General features: G+C 40.6%; 1 protein-coding gene across 2 annotated transcripts; it reads left to right on the top strand.

Moving 5' to 3' along the window:
• The first annotated feature begins 4085 nt into the window (after positions 1–4085).
• On the top strand, positions 4086–10050 carry CDKN2C (cyclin dependent kinase inhibitor 2C). 2 transcript variants are annotated; one of them, XM_028106727.2, is made up of 3 exons: positions 4086–5284; positions 5743–5882; positions 9294–10050. In XM_028106727.2, the coding sequence occupies exons 2-3, from the start codon at positions 5754–5756 to the stop codon at positions 9669–9671; spliced, it is 507 nt and encodes a 168-aa protein (XP_027962528.1). In that variant the 5' UTR covers positions 4086–5284; positions 5743–5753; the 3' UTR covers positions 9672–10050. The 2 variants fall into 2 exon arrangements, with proteins under 2 accessions (XP_027962528.1, XP_027962529.1); XM_028106728.2 differs by lacking the exon at positions 4086–5284 and having other exon boundaries at positions 5605–5882.
• Positions 10051–16935: the final 6885 nt, after the last annotated feature.

The following is a 16935-nucleotide window of genomic DNA, read 5'->3' as shown; positions in this document are numbered from 1 at the left end:
GACAGACCTAGTATTCAAGGCTAGGTCAAAACCAGTGCTCTTTCCACTTAACCTGTTGCATCCCTGCAATTCACCCTCCATGTTGCAAAGTTTGTACATTTCCTGAAGAGACTGATTCTTCCCTATGACCTAGCTATTCATGGTTGGGTACCCAGCATCCAAAGTGATTGTCCACTGCAGAGAATGAAATGAAAGAAAAATAAATATTGAATTAAAAAATAGTTGACTTTTCATTTCCCCAGAATTTTCTTAGAAACAATTTCATTTCACTGTCACAAACTGAGAATAAAAATATATAGAGTTTCTCTGTACATGAGCATGAGCAAAGGAAAATAATTTTAATTCATTCTCATAGTTAATTTACTATATTATGGAGCAGCCTAATTCAAAAATAGATCTTTCTCGAGAATCTCCATGTTCTTTGATCGTACCATTACTGTTTGAAAAAGAACTTTTATTTCATCTTTCTTTCAAATATATGTGATAAAGTTATTTTGCTGAATTTTCATTTGACATGATTTTAGATTTATATTTATTTGTTTTTTATCTAGCTTCTTCTAATGTTACCATCTTACATAACCATGGTACAGCTATCAAAACTAAGACATTAACATTGGCATAATACTATTAATCAAATTCTAGAGACTCTATTTGCATTTTTAAAATTTATTTTAGAAAGACAGGGTGGGGGGTGGCAGAGGGAGAAGAGAATCTCAAGCAGACTCCATGCTAAGCATGGAGTCTGATGCAGGGCACGATTCCAGGACCCTGAGATCATGACCTGAGCCAAAACCAAGAGTTGGATGCTTAATGGACTACACCACCCAGGTGCCCTGACTCTATTTGCATTTTTACATCAATGTCTTTTTTCTATTTCAGGGTCCAATCCAGAATACCACAGTATATATAGTTGTCATGTTTCCTTAGCCTCTTCCAATCTGTGACAGTTTTTTTATCTTGACTTTTGAAGCGTAGTGGTCAGGAACTTTATAGACCATCCCTCAATTTGGGTTTGTTTAAGTTTTGTCAGAATTATACTGTTTATGGATTTGGGAGGAAGAATACCACAGAAGTGATGAGCCGTCATCACATATTACCAGGGCACATGATATCAACATAACTTATGGTGGTGTTAACCTTAATCCTTTGGTTAACTTAATTAAGCTTTTTAACACTACTCACTTCTAATATAATTCATGAGAAGATTAATGCTACTACAGAATTAGATCCACACTTGAGTAATCAAAAATATATTTCATCTAATGATTTAATTTCTTTAGGAGTCTAGTGTCTGATCCTGGACTCTTAACTAATGGGAAAGGCATAAGATTTGGGGTCCCAAGATCTGAGTCCAAATCCTATATCCACTACTTACTGGCTTTAAGTCATAATCTCTGCAAGCCTTAATTCCTTCAGCTAAAAAATGGAGATAATTACCATATTTAACTTGGAGTTGTGAACATTAAATAATGTGTGCATATCATCAGATGTTATAATTATGAAACAATATACAAATGTTAGTTGTTGCTATTATATTTAAGCTTTTGAGTTGCTTACTGAGCATTTATTTACTTACTTTACAAAATGACTTTCATAAGTGGTGGGACTACCCATATAAAAAAACCTGAAATTCAGAAATAAAATGTCTAAGTCACAATTATGAAATGGTAAAAAGGTCCCTGAGGTCTGTTTTCCACCTCTGTTGGATCTATAAGTACAACAAGAAGGAAGACTTTGATACTAGGTAAAGAAATTATAGATACCACATACACATTTCCATAAGTTAATCACTGAGGAACTGCATAATTGAGTCAATGAGGAAAAGCACAAAATAATCTGATAAATTATATTTCTATAAGCACTTAAAAATGACTATGAACTGCTGGGGGAAAAAGATTTCTATAACTGTTAGTATTTAATATAAAGCCTCTTTTTTGGTGTTTGAAAGACATGTCATTATTATGCTAAAAGAGAAACCACTACTTTCAATATAATAGATGCCTAACTGTGGATCTTTCTCATATATCATATTAGAATGTAAACTTATTAAAGGCAGAGATACTCACCTTTGAATATACTTCAGTGAACTAATAATAAATATTAGATTTTCATTGGAGGTACTTTATAGTGGTTACTTATGCTCTCTGAACTAAGACTGGAATCTCTGTGCTGCCAGTTGTGGTTTATACAGTAAGCAGACTAAGCACATGCTTTAGAGCACCAGCAAAGCCAGAATAAAAAACCAAAAAGCCTTCCTTAAAGAATTTAAATTTAATATTTCAGCAAAAGCACTGAAGTAGTCATCATGGGGAAAATCACAATTTTTTTGGACTTCTTTACTCTTATTTTTTGGCTTTGTTTTTCTTTACATATGAGGTGGGGTGATGGGCCATCAAAATCTTTTCAGTTAGTTTAGGACCTCCAAAAATCTTAATCTAGCTCTGTATGCATCTTAAATTACCCTAATTTTATTTACTCAGTTATTCAGCCAAAATATTTCACGAAAATTATAACACATATGTATTTATACATAATGAGCATAATTTAAGATTCTTCCCAATTACAGTATCTTCTCTTAGCAAGAAACCATAATAAATGCCAGAAAGCAACTCTTCATAAATTTGAAATCTCTAAATACATGTAAGAAATGAGAGGAGTTAATCTCTGGTGTTGTAGTTCATACTTGATGCACAATTCAAGTTTAGTTACCTAAGACAAGAACACTAGTTATTTTTTTCCTCAGCGCTTCTGTTAAAGAAAACACTTTCAGATTCTTCTCAGTTTCAACTCTCCCTCTACCTACTAGCCAATCTGTTCCTAGATGATTATCCAGATGTTTCTGGTGTGTTTTGTTGCTAATACTCCCATTATACTTCAAGGGGCTGGGTACAGATGTTGCTGAGGGAATATGCTTAGTAGAGGCCGGCTCTATAGACCACTTGTCATTTTTTGCTTGGTTTCATTTTGACCACTGGGTGCATCATGTAACCGTGCTGGGTATTTTTAAGAGCAAAAAATATAGAAACCAGTAGTTAATTGATCTTACATAGCTAAAAGAGGAGGTTAAAAGTACAGACAACTGGTGTCTCGGTCGACTTAAATAAATGATTGGGAAACAGACTATTTGCTCATTTACAGTTGGACACCCTCCCCTCCCCCCCAAAAACAAGCCCCCATCTAAGTAGGAAAAGAGAACTTTGGCAATAAAGAAATGGCCTTGTTAGACAAGTTTCCCAAGACTTATTGTAAATTTAGCCTTAAAGTTGATTGCTTTTCTCCCTTTTCCCGAAGAAATGGAATATTTCAGTTTCTCGTCCCTGAAACATTGAGTTCAGAGTTCGTCATTATTTCTTCCCTATACTGTCTTTAGTTTTCGTAAAAATCAGTCTATTAAAGACGTTTGCTTTTTCTAAGCACTGTTCTCGCTGTCAGTCCGGGTCTCCTCCTCCAGCCCCACGGCCACCTCTGCCCACCACGACCCCGGGCGTTGATCTGGCAGGTGCGAGGCCGAGGCCCGGGACTGAAAAAAGGCTGTGGAGTTTACACGGTGTGTGCCCCAGAAGAGGCGGCGGCAGCGGTAGGCCTGGCCGCCCGAACTTCGAGAGCCTAGGGGGGAGCACGGAGGCGAGCCGGCCTGCCCCGCCAGGGCCGGGGAAAACTTGGTTCGCGCCAGCTCGCTCTCCGCCTTCCAGCAGCCACCGCCGCCGAGCCTCTAAGGCCCTGCGGCTTTCCGCAGCCGTCTTAATTAACAAGCCTCTTCCCCCTCACCCGCCCCCGCCGGGCTCCAGGAGTCCGAGGTTTCGTGTCGCAGACTCCATCCCGCCAGCCAGCCTGCCTGAGGAGGCCAAAACCGGCTTCGCGGGGCAGAACGCCGATTCAGCTGGGGACTGGCCGCGGGGCGGGAGGGTGGGAACCAGCGCCTGAGATCAGGGAGGGCTGTGGGGAGTGAGGGGGCGGGAGAAAGGGCGCGGGCGGGGGGCGGAGCGAGCGAGTTTGCGAGCGCGAGCACCTCCTGGGCAGTGGGCGGGGCGTGGGCGGTGCCCGGCCTTCCCGCTCCCGCGGCTCTGCAACTCAGCCGAGCCTCCTTAAAACTCTGCCGTTAAAATGGGGGCGGGTTTTTCAACTCAAAAAGCGCTCAATTTTTTTCTTTTCAAAAAAAGCTGATGAGGTCGGAAAAAAGAGAGAAGAAACCGGCACCGTCTCTGCAGCGGCAACAGAAGCAGCAATTGTTTGAGCGAAAAAAGAAGCCAGGGAGGGAGGGAAGGAAAAGAGCTCAAAGGAGGACAACGCGCAAGTGTCTGTAGGGGTGAAGAGAGCAGGGACCGGCGATTTGGGGGGACCAGCTACAAAAGAAACTGTCACTGGGAGCGCTGCGGCTCTGGAGGAAGAAGTGCTGCCCGGCTCGGCTCCCGGGCACAGTTAGCTGGCGGCCGCTGCCCTGTCGGCGGCACAGGCTGGGGGCACAGGCCCGGGGACGGCGAGAGGTTGGCGAAGTGGCACCGGGTGTCGGAGTCGCTGGGCTCTCGCCGAGAGGGCGGTGGGACTGGCTGCGCTCTGGCATTGTGGCGACTCCCCATACTCAGACCTTGGCCTGCGCTTCTCTGGTCGCTCTCGATCTCCGGAGGCCCCCAGAAAACTGGGAAAGGAAGGAAAAGACGGCGGCTGCTGCTCCATGAGCGTCTACAGTGGGAAGGCTGAACTGGCTCGGTCGTAGGCGGGAAGTTACCGGTGGGCTGCCCTGTGCAGCCGCGATGCTGCCGCGCGCTGCCCCAGCAGCCCGGGCCCCATAGACGCTTCCCGCATCACTCGCTGCCTTCCTCACGCTGCTGGGAGTCCCGGGACCTGGTGGGGCCGGCATGACCGACTTGCCCGGAGCCTGCCGCGCGCCCGGCAGTCTCCGGAGACGCGCTCCGAGCCTGGCTCCCACGGCCTCTGAGACTCCGCAGGGCTGCGGCAGCCCAGCGGGCGGGCTACGCAGTCTTCCCATGCGGCGTTAGCCAGCAGTTCGGCCCGGACGCGAAAAAAGGCTCCTCCTGAGAAGCGGAGGCAACTGAAGAGTCGTGAAGACCTGTAACTTGAGGGCCACGGAACTGCTACTCCTGTTTGCCTTTGGCGATCATCTTTAACCCTCCCGAGCACGTCAGCATCCAGCCACCGCGGCGCTCTCCCTGCAGCGGAGGACTCAGCACTACCCCTTCGGCGAGACGGATGGAGACCGAGCCCCTCCGAGGACCTGCCCCAGCGGTTCTGGCTCGCGCGGCTCAAGTCACCACCGTGAACAAGGGTGGGTTAATGCCTTTTCTTTCCCCCCCGAAATGTCTTTTCTTCCGCGGTATTTTGTGCCCTGATCTAGTCCCTTAAGTCTCCGCACACATTCCTCACAGAGATCTGTAGTGTAGATACGTGACATCTCTGCCTACATTTTACGTCCAGAGTAATTTGCCAGGAATATATATATGTCTGTGTGTCTTTCTGTTGAGTCACCAGAATTCTTCACAGGGGTTAAGCTAAAAAGCGAGGAGCGGAGCCCCTCTCCAATGGCTCAGTTTTGCTGAATAATCACGTGTGAATCGAGGGGCGGGCTTTTGGCAGGCTGATCTTACTAGTATTTACTACCAAGCTCTACTCCAGATTAACCATCCCAGTCCTTCTGTCAGTCTCCGATGCCATCATGCAGCCTGGTTAGGAGCAAAGGAAAGGGGAAAAAGAAAAACAACTAATTCATCTTTTCCCGATCGTCAGGACCCTAAAGAATGGCCGAGCCTTGGGGGAACGAGTTGGCGTCTGCAGCTGCCAGGGGGGACCTAGAGCAACTTACTAGTTTGTTGCAAAATAATGTAAACGTCAATGCACAAAATGGATTTGGAAGGACTGCGCTGCAGGTTGGTATCCAGAGAGGTGGGGAAAACAGGTCAACAATGTTGCCTACGTGACCCGGGTTTCTGGAATAACGGCTTTTAAGTTTTCAGGGGTACAAAATTTCACTTTTTAAAGCCTAGTTGGTTGCCATATTTTATATCTTTAAGTGGATCCAACTCCCCAAAATGACGTACTTTGAACAAACTCGTCAAATTCAATAACCTCCTCGATATCAAATGGGTTCCAGGTTTGGTCTTAATTTTTGGAATGTTTTTGTGACGGTTCGGATTTAAAAGTAGTCGTAGCAGCGCCGAGGTGTGTGTGTTTTTTTTAAGACAGCTCTGTAAACACATTATTATGATTATTATTTGAAGTAAATACACTGCTATTAGTGGTTTCCGTGCTTTGCTCCAATAATTGACTTTAACGTTAATTTTCCTGACTACTGGCGAGGGTGTTTTTCCTTCAAATGCTTCAAGTTTTGACAAACGACCTTTCCTCATTTGGAATGGGTGGCCTGGGCACGGGGACAGGATGTACATTTCACAGTTAATGTAATACCATCCACCCATTCAGGATTGAGGAGGAATAAAAAGTTGAATTTTCTAATCAGAGCTCAGTTTGTAGTATTTTTATCTCTGCGGTCATGTGGTGGTATGTTCTAATTTTCAGTAATTAGATTTACAAGCAAGAAATGAAACATGTTCAGCTGCCAAGTATTGTACCTGATATTTTTTTTCCTCCTCTGAATGTTAGTTATCAAGTAACTTAGTTGAAAGGCTTAGAAACAGAAAAATGGCAAAGTAGTCTCAAATAGTTGCTTTATCACAGTTCTGATGGTATTCTTATGAACTATTCTTATTCGGAAATTCAACACTTGAAGCTGTTTTTGGAAAATCCATTGGGGAGAAGGTTTTAGAATGCTTTGTTTTACAAGAATTAGAAATTTAAGTGGCAGGAGATACACTATTAACAGACGAAGTTCAGTCTGTGCATTTTAAAACAATATACTGACCTTGCAAAAATTTCAGTATTAAGGAAGCTTATGCATAGATACCAAATTATTTAATCTTGTTATTTCGGGTAGGTTCTGTGGAATAAGGAATTTTTTTCTTTGTCCAGCTAGTAGTTTTTAATAGGTTTGATGGCGATAACAGTGCTACAGATTTAACACATTGAAAAGTTTCCTATTGAAAACCCAAAAGATTATATAAATCTCACAAAGAATGAGCAACTTAACCCATGTTCAGAATAAGATCTTACAGGACTTTTGACGAACAGGAAGACTGGGAGATTAATACTGACAAAAAAAGTTTTGGCATTTTTAATACAACTTTGCAATCTTGTTTATATTAACCACACTTATCAATATACTAACACCCACTTATTGTGGCTTAACCCTAGCACATATAATGAAACATAGACAAACAGGAGTCTCAAGGCTTATATTCAGTATGTATAATCCTGACTCTGAAGTTGTGTCATAATTCAAGAAAGAACTTTCTTCAAAACAATTTCCATTATTACCATTATTTCTGTGGAAGATGACAAATTTTCTTCTATAATTATGTTCATTTAACTCCGTTGCAAAAGCTTTTCTCCCCTTCCTAGTATAAGCTTTTCAATCAGGATAATATCAAAGGCCTTAATCGCACATTTGCTTTACAAAGATCCAAGGTGTCTGTCCCTTATTTTTCCCAGTCCAGGTCCTTAAATGTGACTAAATCTCTAGAGGTAGATGTGGCAAAAATTAGAATGTGTTCATTTTTAACCAAAAAGTATATTTTATTGAAATTCTCAAAAAATAAATTATGTATCATTTTTACCACTGCCCCAAAGGAAGGGCTAAGTCAGCAGGGTTTTATCAACCGGGAAGCGTAATATCTTGGCCATCTATATAGTTTGCATTTATAAAATATTATTTATTCTAAATATATTTTATTACTTAATTTGTGATTATTTTATAAGTAAACAGTTTAAGTGATAGATCAACTTTGTATGGATTTTTCAATGGATATTTAATTTCACAAACATTTGAGTATCTAGTATGTAATCTATTTATTATAAATTTAGGTTGTTATGAATATACCTAAATATAAATGAAACCAGTTAAAATGCTGAACTATTTTCTGGCATGTTAATGAGACTACATTTTTTTCACAACTAAATTATATGTATTATATAATTGCATGCTGCTCTACAAGACATTTTATAATTAGGAGAGCCTAACAGAGGCCCCTATTAAAGTGAAATGTATTCAAACAACAGTAGGTTAAGTCTTTGTCATGTGAATTATTTGTATGTTGATAGCAAATTTTAATACCACATTCTGACTTTTAAAATGGTGGCAGTTTACAAATAGCTATTCCTAAATGCCCGATAATAACTGCAAAAGGAAATAAGATGGCATCACCAGTTGATTATTAAATGCGCTCAAACCAGAAGACAAAGTTGTCTGTCTCAAAATACACATTAAATATCTTATTTTCTCTTCGTTTGCTCACTTAAAAATCAGTAAGCTAGTTAGAACTTTAAGAAACAGTAAGTGATATAGTAGGATCACTGTTTCATGCTTTTCAAGAACGGTTGCTATGCAATCATCTCCTGTCTAATACATAGCATATCATGAACTCAGCTTTAGACAAATCAGTATCATAAGCGATGTAGAATACCATTGACTATTTAACACTTGAACAATCAGTAACATTTTAAAATTTCAGGTGAAGGATTCTAAGCACCAAACACACCCGGTAGCCAACATGAAGTAACTTGCAAAGAAAAAATATTTTTAAAAAACACTTGGAAATTTGAGCTATATCTTTTTGGAGAGAACTTGTGAAAATTAATAATTTAAGAAAATATCAGGTCCGGTGTTTTAATAGATCATTTTTATACTAGGTGATGGCGCCTGAGGTGTGGAAACACTTCTTGGGGTGTTTAACGGAACTCACTCTCCTTATTTCTTTTCAGTAGCTATTTAGAAAATAAATTTTATCTACATTTGATATTTCAGAATTAATAACCCAGGTTTTATGATTTATGAGCATAAGCAAGCAAACAAGAGATTCTCAAACTCCATTTCTTTTATTTTCATAAATTCATGAAATTACACAACTCTTCATGGAAGATGGGAAACTTAGTTGTGGGGTGAATTTTCTACAAGTTTTACTGGTTATATTTTATTGATCAATTTATCCTACTTTTGGGCCCGTTTAAGATATTCCATCATAGAAGCTCAATTTTTAGAGGTCTTCTTCTACTTTTACCTACTAGGACTTTCTTTCCTGCAATTGAGCCCTTCAGACCCCACCAGGTGGGTCTTCCCCAAGCACTCTTTCACCAAAAATAAAGTTATATAAAGAGGAGACATGGATATTTTAAAATATTCTTGTAAGAGCACTTGAAGGATTCTCCCGTTTTCTCTTCTTTCCTAGGTTATGAAACTTGGAAATCCCGAGATTGCCAGGAGACTACTACTTAGAGGTGCTAATCCCGATTTGAAAGACCGAACTGGTTTCGCTGTCATTCACGATGCAGCCAGAGCAGGTTTCCTGGACACTTTACAGACTTTACTGGAGTTCCAAGCTGATGTTAACATCGAGGATAATGAAGGGAACCTGCCCTTGCACTTGGCTGCCAAAGAAGGCCACCTCCCTGTGGTGGAGTTCCTCATGAAGCACACGGCCAGCAAAGTGGGGCATCGGAACCATAAGGGGGACACCGCCTGCGACTTGGCCAGACTCTACCGGAGGAACGAGGTCGTTAGCCTGATGGAGGGAAACCAGGCGGAGGGAGCTTCAAATTTGCAATGAATGTGGGGAGGGCTCTCCCACACTGCCTTCTGTTTTGTCAGTTAATTGGTTGGCTGTCCTATTTTACTATCACTTGTTAAAATTCAGTTTTGTCATATTTTAAGCAGTTAGTTAAATCTTCTCAGACTGCGAAGTGGAAATCTTATTACAGGTTTATGAAGATATTTAAGCAACATCCTTTTCATCTGCAAAATCCTGAGTTCTAACATGTAATTGCAAATAGCTTTGGCTTTCTCCTGAATATGTTATCTTGCCTTGACTTTTTCCTTGCTTCTCCCTTTGCCAGTCTCAAAACCCAGCTTAAGAGATTTTTGTTTTAAAAATGGTTTGTCCTGATGCTTCTTTTGCCTAATTAAAATACTTTTTCAAAACAGGACAATGTTTTTCTGTGATTTCCACTCTATTACCCCCACATAGTTTGCCACTTGCTAAGAAGTGTACTTAAAAGATCACAATGTTGTAAATCTCAACATTAGAAAAGTAGACCAAGTAAAAAACTACTGATGGTTCATTTATTCTTTCTTTCCTCATGCCTCCCTCCAAAGATTTTACTTGGCGCCTCATATTTCTCTTTACAACAAAATAAGGACAACATTTTTTGAAGAGCTGAAATTATTGCAATGTGAATTTTTCCTAATGTTCAATCTTCCCCTTTTCTCAAAGTTAAGTTAAATAGTTGAAAAACGGGTTTCAGAAGTAGCGATCTGAAAACAAATATATATTAGCTCTAAAAGTCACTTTTAAAATACCACCTTAAAAGTGCTTCCCACTAGTTGTTTTTTTTAGATCACAAAGTGAAACAATTGGTTAAATAATACATTTCCCAAAATTATACCATAAGTATACTATCACATTTTTTCTCCCTGCATGTCAGAAATGTAACATCACAAAATGTTAAGTCTTAAAACATAATGCAAATACAAATTTTTAGGGGATAAAAAGTGCAGCAAGAAAAAAATATATAAATTACATGTAAGGGTTTTAATTATTTAATTATATATACATGTAAGTGTCTTAACTGCAGTATAATAAATATAGAAACTTTTACAATAAGTAAATAAGCCACTTATATATGGTACTTGATTTCCACAAAACTTTTTTAGTAGAGGCTTATAAAATCTTGTTAAGAATACATTTAGCTAAAAATAAAAAAAATTGAAATAGAAATATCAAATTTCCAAGAGAATTGTCCAGCATCTACTACTTACTTTAATTTTAATCAAAGATTTTCACCAAAGGATTTCAATGCAGTTACCATTTATAAATTTATAAATACTTTATTCATCATCTCCGACATGAACAAAGATGTTTTATGTGAAAGCTCCCTCCTTCTGCTGTATAAGCTCCCTGCCCTGGCTCCAAAAAGAACAAAATACTTTAAGGTTTATTGAAGGACATGGTTCTGATGCTTGCCCTAACAAGGATTGGAATGGTCACAGGCAAGTGGTTTTCAATAATTTATTTTCCATGATAGTATAAAAGAATATAGGAGAAAAAGTTTTATCCTTTTCACTTATCACTAAAGTTCACCTTCCTTAAGTGCAGTAAGACTTCAACTTCTGCCACCCCTACCACAAATTACTGAATAAATTAATTTTTGACAGCAACATGAAATTAAATTTAAAATATTCAATTTTAAAGTTTAGAAAAAAGTAGAAATTGGGATGTTTTGAAGGAAAAAGTGTTGTGTTTTGAATTTTAAAACCAGAATCAGTATACAAAATACACTGCTTAGGAAAACTGAATACTTTCTAAACACAAGCCTATTACTAAAAAATAAAAACAACCCTTTTTACAAGTTGCAACTGTAAAGACGGACATTTCTGAATTTAAAGTGGGGTTTAATTAACTTTTCAGTATCCAAGTTTCAGCATTAAAATTACTCTTTAGAGATTTCAAATCTAAAGGCATAGGGTGTCTATAAAGCTGAGAAGCACTTCTACAGTTGCTTTGTTCTTAAGTGGTTGGAGCACAGTAAGGGGAGTGGGAGCTCTCTCTCGCTCTCTTCATTAGCCTAAAATTTGCTAAGCATTAAAACATCGGCACATTTCTTTGGCTCTTTGCAGGAAATAGCTTTACTAATCTAAGTATTTTAGAAATGAGTTATGTGGTCCCCCTCTAGGAAATATGAAAAGCCATTATTCAATCTCTCAAAAACCTCGACAATATTCAGCAAGACTTTGAATGTATACGATGTATACGATGGAAGAGAAGGTGCTGTTGAGTTTAATGGGATCTAATTTGTAACGAGCTAAGGTAGAGAAGGGTCTTAATTCAGATGCAGAGAGTAGCGGCAAGCGCAAATGGACAGAATGATCAGAATCCCAGGAGACAACACTATATAAAGGATGGAGGATACTTAAGCAGGGATGCGCTCTCAAATTCAGTTCTTCACTGTATTCGCATCCACTTCTGGAAACTCGGGCTCAGCTTTTGCCCAGTAAATTGAATTCAAGCTTATACGTGGGGGACGCTAATCGCACCTCAGGCCACATTCTGGTCCTTGAGCCACTGAGCAAACCTCATTTTACCATCTTTCGGTAGTGAATCAATAGTTTTCTGATAAACATTACGCATCTCACAATGGGGTGATGAGCTCCTATACACACACCACCCTGGGTGAGTAATAAATAGATAAAATCTAAAAGCAATTCAATTGGTAATATTATAAATTTTCCTGATCATGAAACGAACGTTGTGGAATCCGTAGCCCGGGACTGGTTTCGAAATCTCAGTTCCCAAAAAGGTGCTTTCGGCTTTTGCCGGGCGGGGGGGCGGGTAGAAGTAATAGTCCAGAAGCGCTGGAAGATCACAGTGCTGGAGCGAGAAAGGGTCGTTCCGTCAGCTTTCCTGACTGCCCTAAACTACCTTCATCGAAAGACTCCGGCGTGGGGGGTGGGGGGAAGGGGGGGAGTCCCGGTCTTGCTATCTCGAGACTGTTTTGATTTTACACTGAAGTTCCAAAAAAAAAAAAAAAAAGCAGATCCACGGAGGGACCTACTCAGAGAGGCAGGAGACAATCTTCAAGCCTGAGACCCGGAATAAAGCTCTGCCCATTGCCAACCTAAGCCAAGCCGTCTATGCAGGGGCTGCGAAGACACCCTTTCTGTCCCTTCGAAACTCTCCAGATGCCAACGGCAGCTCCGGCTCCCCAGTGAGGAAGCTGAGCCCAGAGCTCCCTCAGGGCGCGCAGAAAAGCCCGGCGTGGGGGTGGGGGAGTTTCAAAACCGTTAGCTCGCGTTTTTTTTTTTTTTTCTTTTCCCTCCCTCGCTAAGGTTTCTTTTCTTTTCTCTTCCTGTCCAAATATTTCAAATTTCCGCGCCTTAAATAACAGTCTCCTTTTATTTAGTTAGTTTCCTCGGCAGGTTTGGCCGCCCGCTTGTCTCTGCCCCCCATCGGGCCCGGGGCGTCTCGGGCGCCTCGGTGCTGCCTGCAGCCCCTGCGCGCTGCCCCCGGCCCAGGCTGCGTGGCTCAGAGCGCGCCAGCCGGAGCCACAGCCCCCTCTTGCCGCGACCTCGCCTGACCCGGCTCTCCGGGCGCCCAGAGCCAGCTAAGGCCGCCCCCCGCCCGGACGCCTGTCTGCCTCCCAGCTCGACTTCCCTCTCCGGACTTTGGAGCCTTTTCTGCTTCGGGGTTTGGATCCCGGTCGCCCTGGAGCGGCGAAAGGGCCGCGGCAATAGGAAAGCAGCGGAGAAGGCCAGTGGCCGGAGCCTGCCCCAGCCCCCACCCCGCGGGTAACCTTGGAGGCGCCCTCGGAGTGAGTGTGTGCGTTGCTGCGCCAGCCGGCTAGGGCGAGCGGGTGCACAGCTCAGCGGGCAGGAGGCGGGAGCTGGGGGCGGGGAGGGGGAGCGGGCCCCGGCGTCTACCGGCAGCTGCCACAACGCCCCGGGAGCTGCGGGCTACCGGGGCGGCCAGGGTCCCTCGGCCCTGGCCTTCAGGCAGCGGTCCCTGAGGAGGCGGCGGCCATCCCACTGGATGGTCCCGGCGACCTGTGCCTGAGGACTGGGGCCGGAGGGCGACGTGGGAGCAGGGGCAAGCGGGCCGGTGAGTGCCTAGCTCTCCGTGGAGGTGAGCTGGCGGCGGGACACGGCGCGGCGGCTGGAGCAACTCCACGCCCAATGCCAATGCCAGCACTCCCTCCTCCTCCCCCCGTGACAGCTGAGGACAGCCGGGCTCCGAGCCTTGCGTCCAACAGCGAGGAGGCAAATGTACCTCAGGCTTCTCAGCCCCTTAGACAATTCGGGAATTTGCCCTGTGGTGTTGCCTTCCCCCCCACCTCCCCCATAAACTACTAGTAGTCCAGGACTGAAAATGCACGTTCTTTCGGAAAGACCCTCGGCACGAAATAGAGATTGCAGGCCCGCCGGCACTTTGGGTGGGGCCCGGGCGTGCAAAACACCTAGAAGGGGTCTTCTTGTTTTGTTTTTACCCGGAATAGATCCGAATATCGAGTATGGATCTTCAAGCGGTGTCTCAAAGAATAAAAACTCTCCAGATTTGGATATTGACTTGGTAAATTAAGGTTCCAGTGAAATGTTTTGCCATCTGCTACAGAAACATTGTGCAAGCTTCAGGTGTTAGGATGTGGGTTTGGAATTTTCTGTAGTGTCTTTAATTCCCAAAGACATGAAATAACAGCATGGTAACACACCCGGCCATTGAGCAAAGGTTATCCTTGCCACCACAGCACCTGCAAAAGCACAAGTGGAACTCACATATTTTGCTTCCTGAGTTCTAAAATGGCTTCTGAACGGTCCAGAGGTACCAGCACAGACAAGGAGGGGGACAGGAGACGGGAAAAGAGTTTGTACATTAAAACAACAACAACAACAACAAACTACACTGCCATTATTACACTTCAGTTAATCCACCTCACCTCTTTCTCCCAGCCCCCATCCTCATTAGTCAAGGAAGAATTTTAGTGTAGGCCTATTCTATAATTCTATGTACAGCCTTTATCTCTTTCTCACCCCCTCCTCCCCCCAAAAAAACAGTCGGCCAAAAATATCAGCTCTTTTGCGGAGGAAGTAAAAAAACCACCAATCCTTATCCAAACTACCCGTCATTTCTTTTGTGTACTAAGAAGGAATCCTACATATAACCAATACTATGAAAGAAGAAATGATTTACCTGGACCTCAAACACATTTAATTGGTATAATTAAAGTGATATTAATTATCTTTTAACATGAAAATAATGGGACAGTTTCTGGAATTGATAGGTGAAAAGCTAAAAAAATCACCGACATGTTTGGAGACGTAGCTTCTGCTCTTCTTTATATTTAATCAGTACAGTAGTTACTTAGGAAAAAAATAGGTCCTTTATCTTGACCATATAAAGCAATATCATGCTAATTTTATTTTAGTTATATGCCTTAGTTTTTCAGATTAGTTATATATAGTGATAGTTCACTATAAAGCAAAACTGACAACATCTTATGTTAAAATTTTAATTTGGAAATGCAACCAAATTATCACAACTGTATTAAAATACAGTCTACTCCCCTGCTTCTTCTAAATGTACAATGTGCACAACTTGCTGATAAAGAAGTCTGCCCTGAATTTAAAATTTATGCTTTGGAAACATAATTTCCTAAATTAAAAAATAACTCACTGATCTTTAAGAATAATTATTCTATAATTTGGCTATTCTGTGTATAGCTAATATAACAGTTTCTCCTTGTCTTACATTTTGGAACTATTGTAAAAGCCATTTGGGCCCAAATAGTTCTTGTTCCATAGTTTTCTCCTTCAGATATTTTTACTAAAAAGTGACTGTCAATGATGCAACAGCGTTCTGATGTCCATTCTGCTAATCCAGAAACTTCAGACCAAACCTATAAGGCCATCTTAAAAGGAACATGCATTTCTTCTATGTCAAAGCTTAGGAAAGATATGATTGAATGTTAACATTTGAAAGTGCTAGAATAACTAATTTGCAAATCAGTTATTATAGTGTAGTGATGATTCAAGATGAAATTTTTAAAACTTCATATTTTAGAAGAATAAGTGGAATCAAATTATTAAAGTAAGAAACATTTGATGATGATTAATAGTATAGTATTTCCTATCTCAATACTCAAATAAGCAACAGTGTGTATTCTGGTATGATTTTTAACTGTCAAGATAATAATATATAATAATCATCATTAGATATAGGAGTAATTGTTCCAGAGTCTCTTTTCCACTGCTAAGTAAAATGTAATTAAAACACAGTAGCTCTTTTTAAAAAACACTTCACTACATAATCACTTATATTTTGGGCTGGCCCTTTTTTTTTTTTTTTACTTTTTGTATTTTTTTGCCTCCACATTTTAGGTGATGGACAAAAATAGCATGTAGAAGGAGGTTCCCAATTCTCCTTTATTCCTGGTTCCTCAGCCATCTATTTCTCTATTCATAAACATTACTTCAACTTTAAAAATCATATATTGTGATGTTAAAAAGTAATTGTTATTCTCATTAATTTAAATTTATCATAGGCCTATAAGTGAAAAAGCACTCAATCTGTACTTTATTTAAAATAAAGTTAAGTGAAAAAAGTGTGGACATTAGGTTGTAGCAAGTGTGTATTTATGTTTTGAATATAAATTTCCTGGAATCTTAAAACCTATTTAATATTTTGACATATGCTAAGACTTTTAGGGCAGGATCAAGATCTAGAAAATCTTAAATTTCTGGTCTTCAGAAAATAATATATTTTAATTTGCCATATTAAGATAAGACCAGTTGTTTTAATTAATAAAAAGCTAAAATGTTGATAGAGAAAAATATGAAGGTACAAAATATCATTGTACCACCGTGATATCAAATCTAATGCAATGGCTTTTTAAAATAAATTATTCTTACTGGTAAATTGTATATTTTAATTATAGTGGTCACTATTTTACAGTTAAATTTTGCACTTGGCACACAGACCAGAGTTTTCTATGTTCATCTAAAAGCATATGGTTGTTATCATGCAGGTATTCAAAGTAATACTTTGTGGTCCTGTCCTAGATGAGTATTTTTATGTAGATGTGTGCATGTTTAGATATTTCGTACTGAAGTTCTCTACTGAGCAAATAGATATTTTGAACAAATACTATCAATTCACTTTATATTACAATTTTAAGATGTAAAATCATGATCTGCTATAGAAATGTTAGCTGATAATTTTTTAGATCTAGGTGAAATCATTTTCATTAATGATCCAGGGAAGGATATAAATTAAAATCTGAGAACTTAAAATACTGATGCAAGTCCTAGTTCTTCCTAGGTTATTG

The sequence above is a fragment of the Eumetopias jubatus genome, unplaced genomic scaffold, assembly GCF_037043125.1.
Source record: "Eumetopias jubatus isolate StellerSeaLion01/CBP00866 unplaced genomic scaffold, mEumJub1_p1.0 scaffold_4, whole genome shotgun sequence".
NCBI classification, from domain to species: domain Eukaryota; kingdom Metazoa; phylum Chordata; class Mammalia; order Carnivora; family Otariidae; genus Eumetopias; species Eumetopias jubatus.
This window is presented reverse-complemented; position numbering and strand designations above follow the sequence as displayed.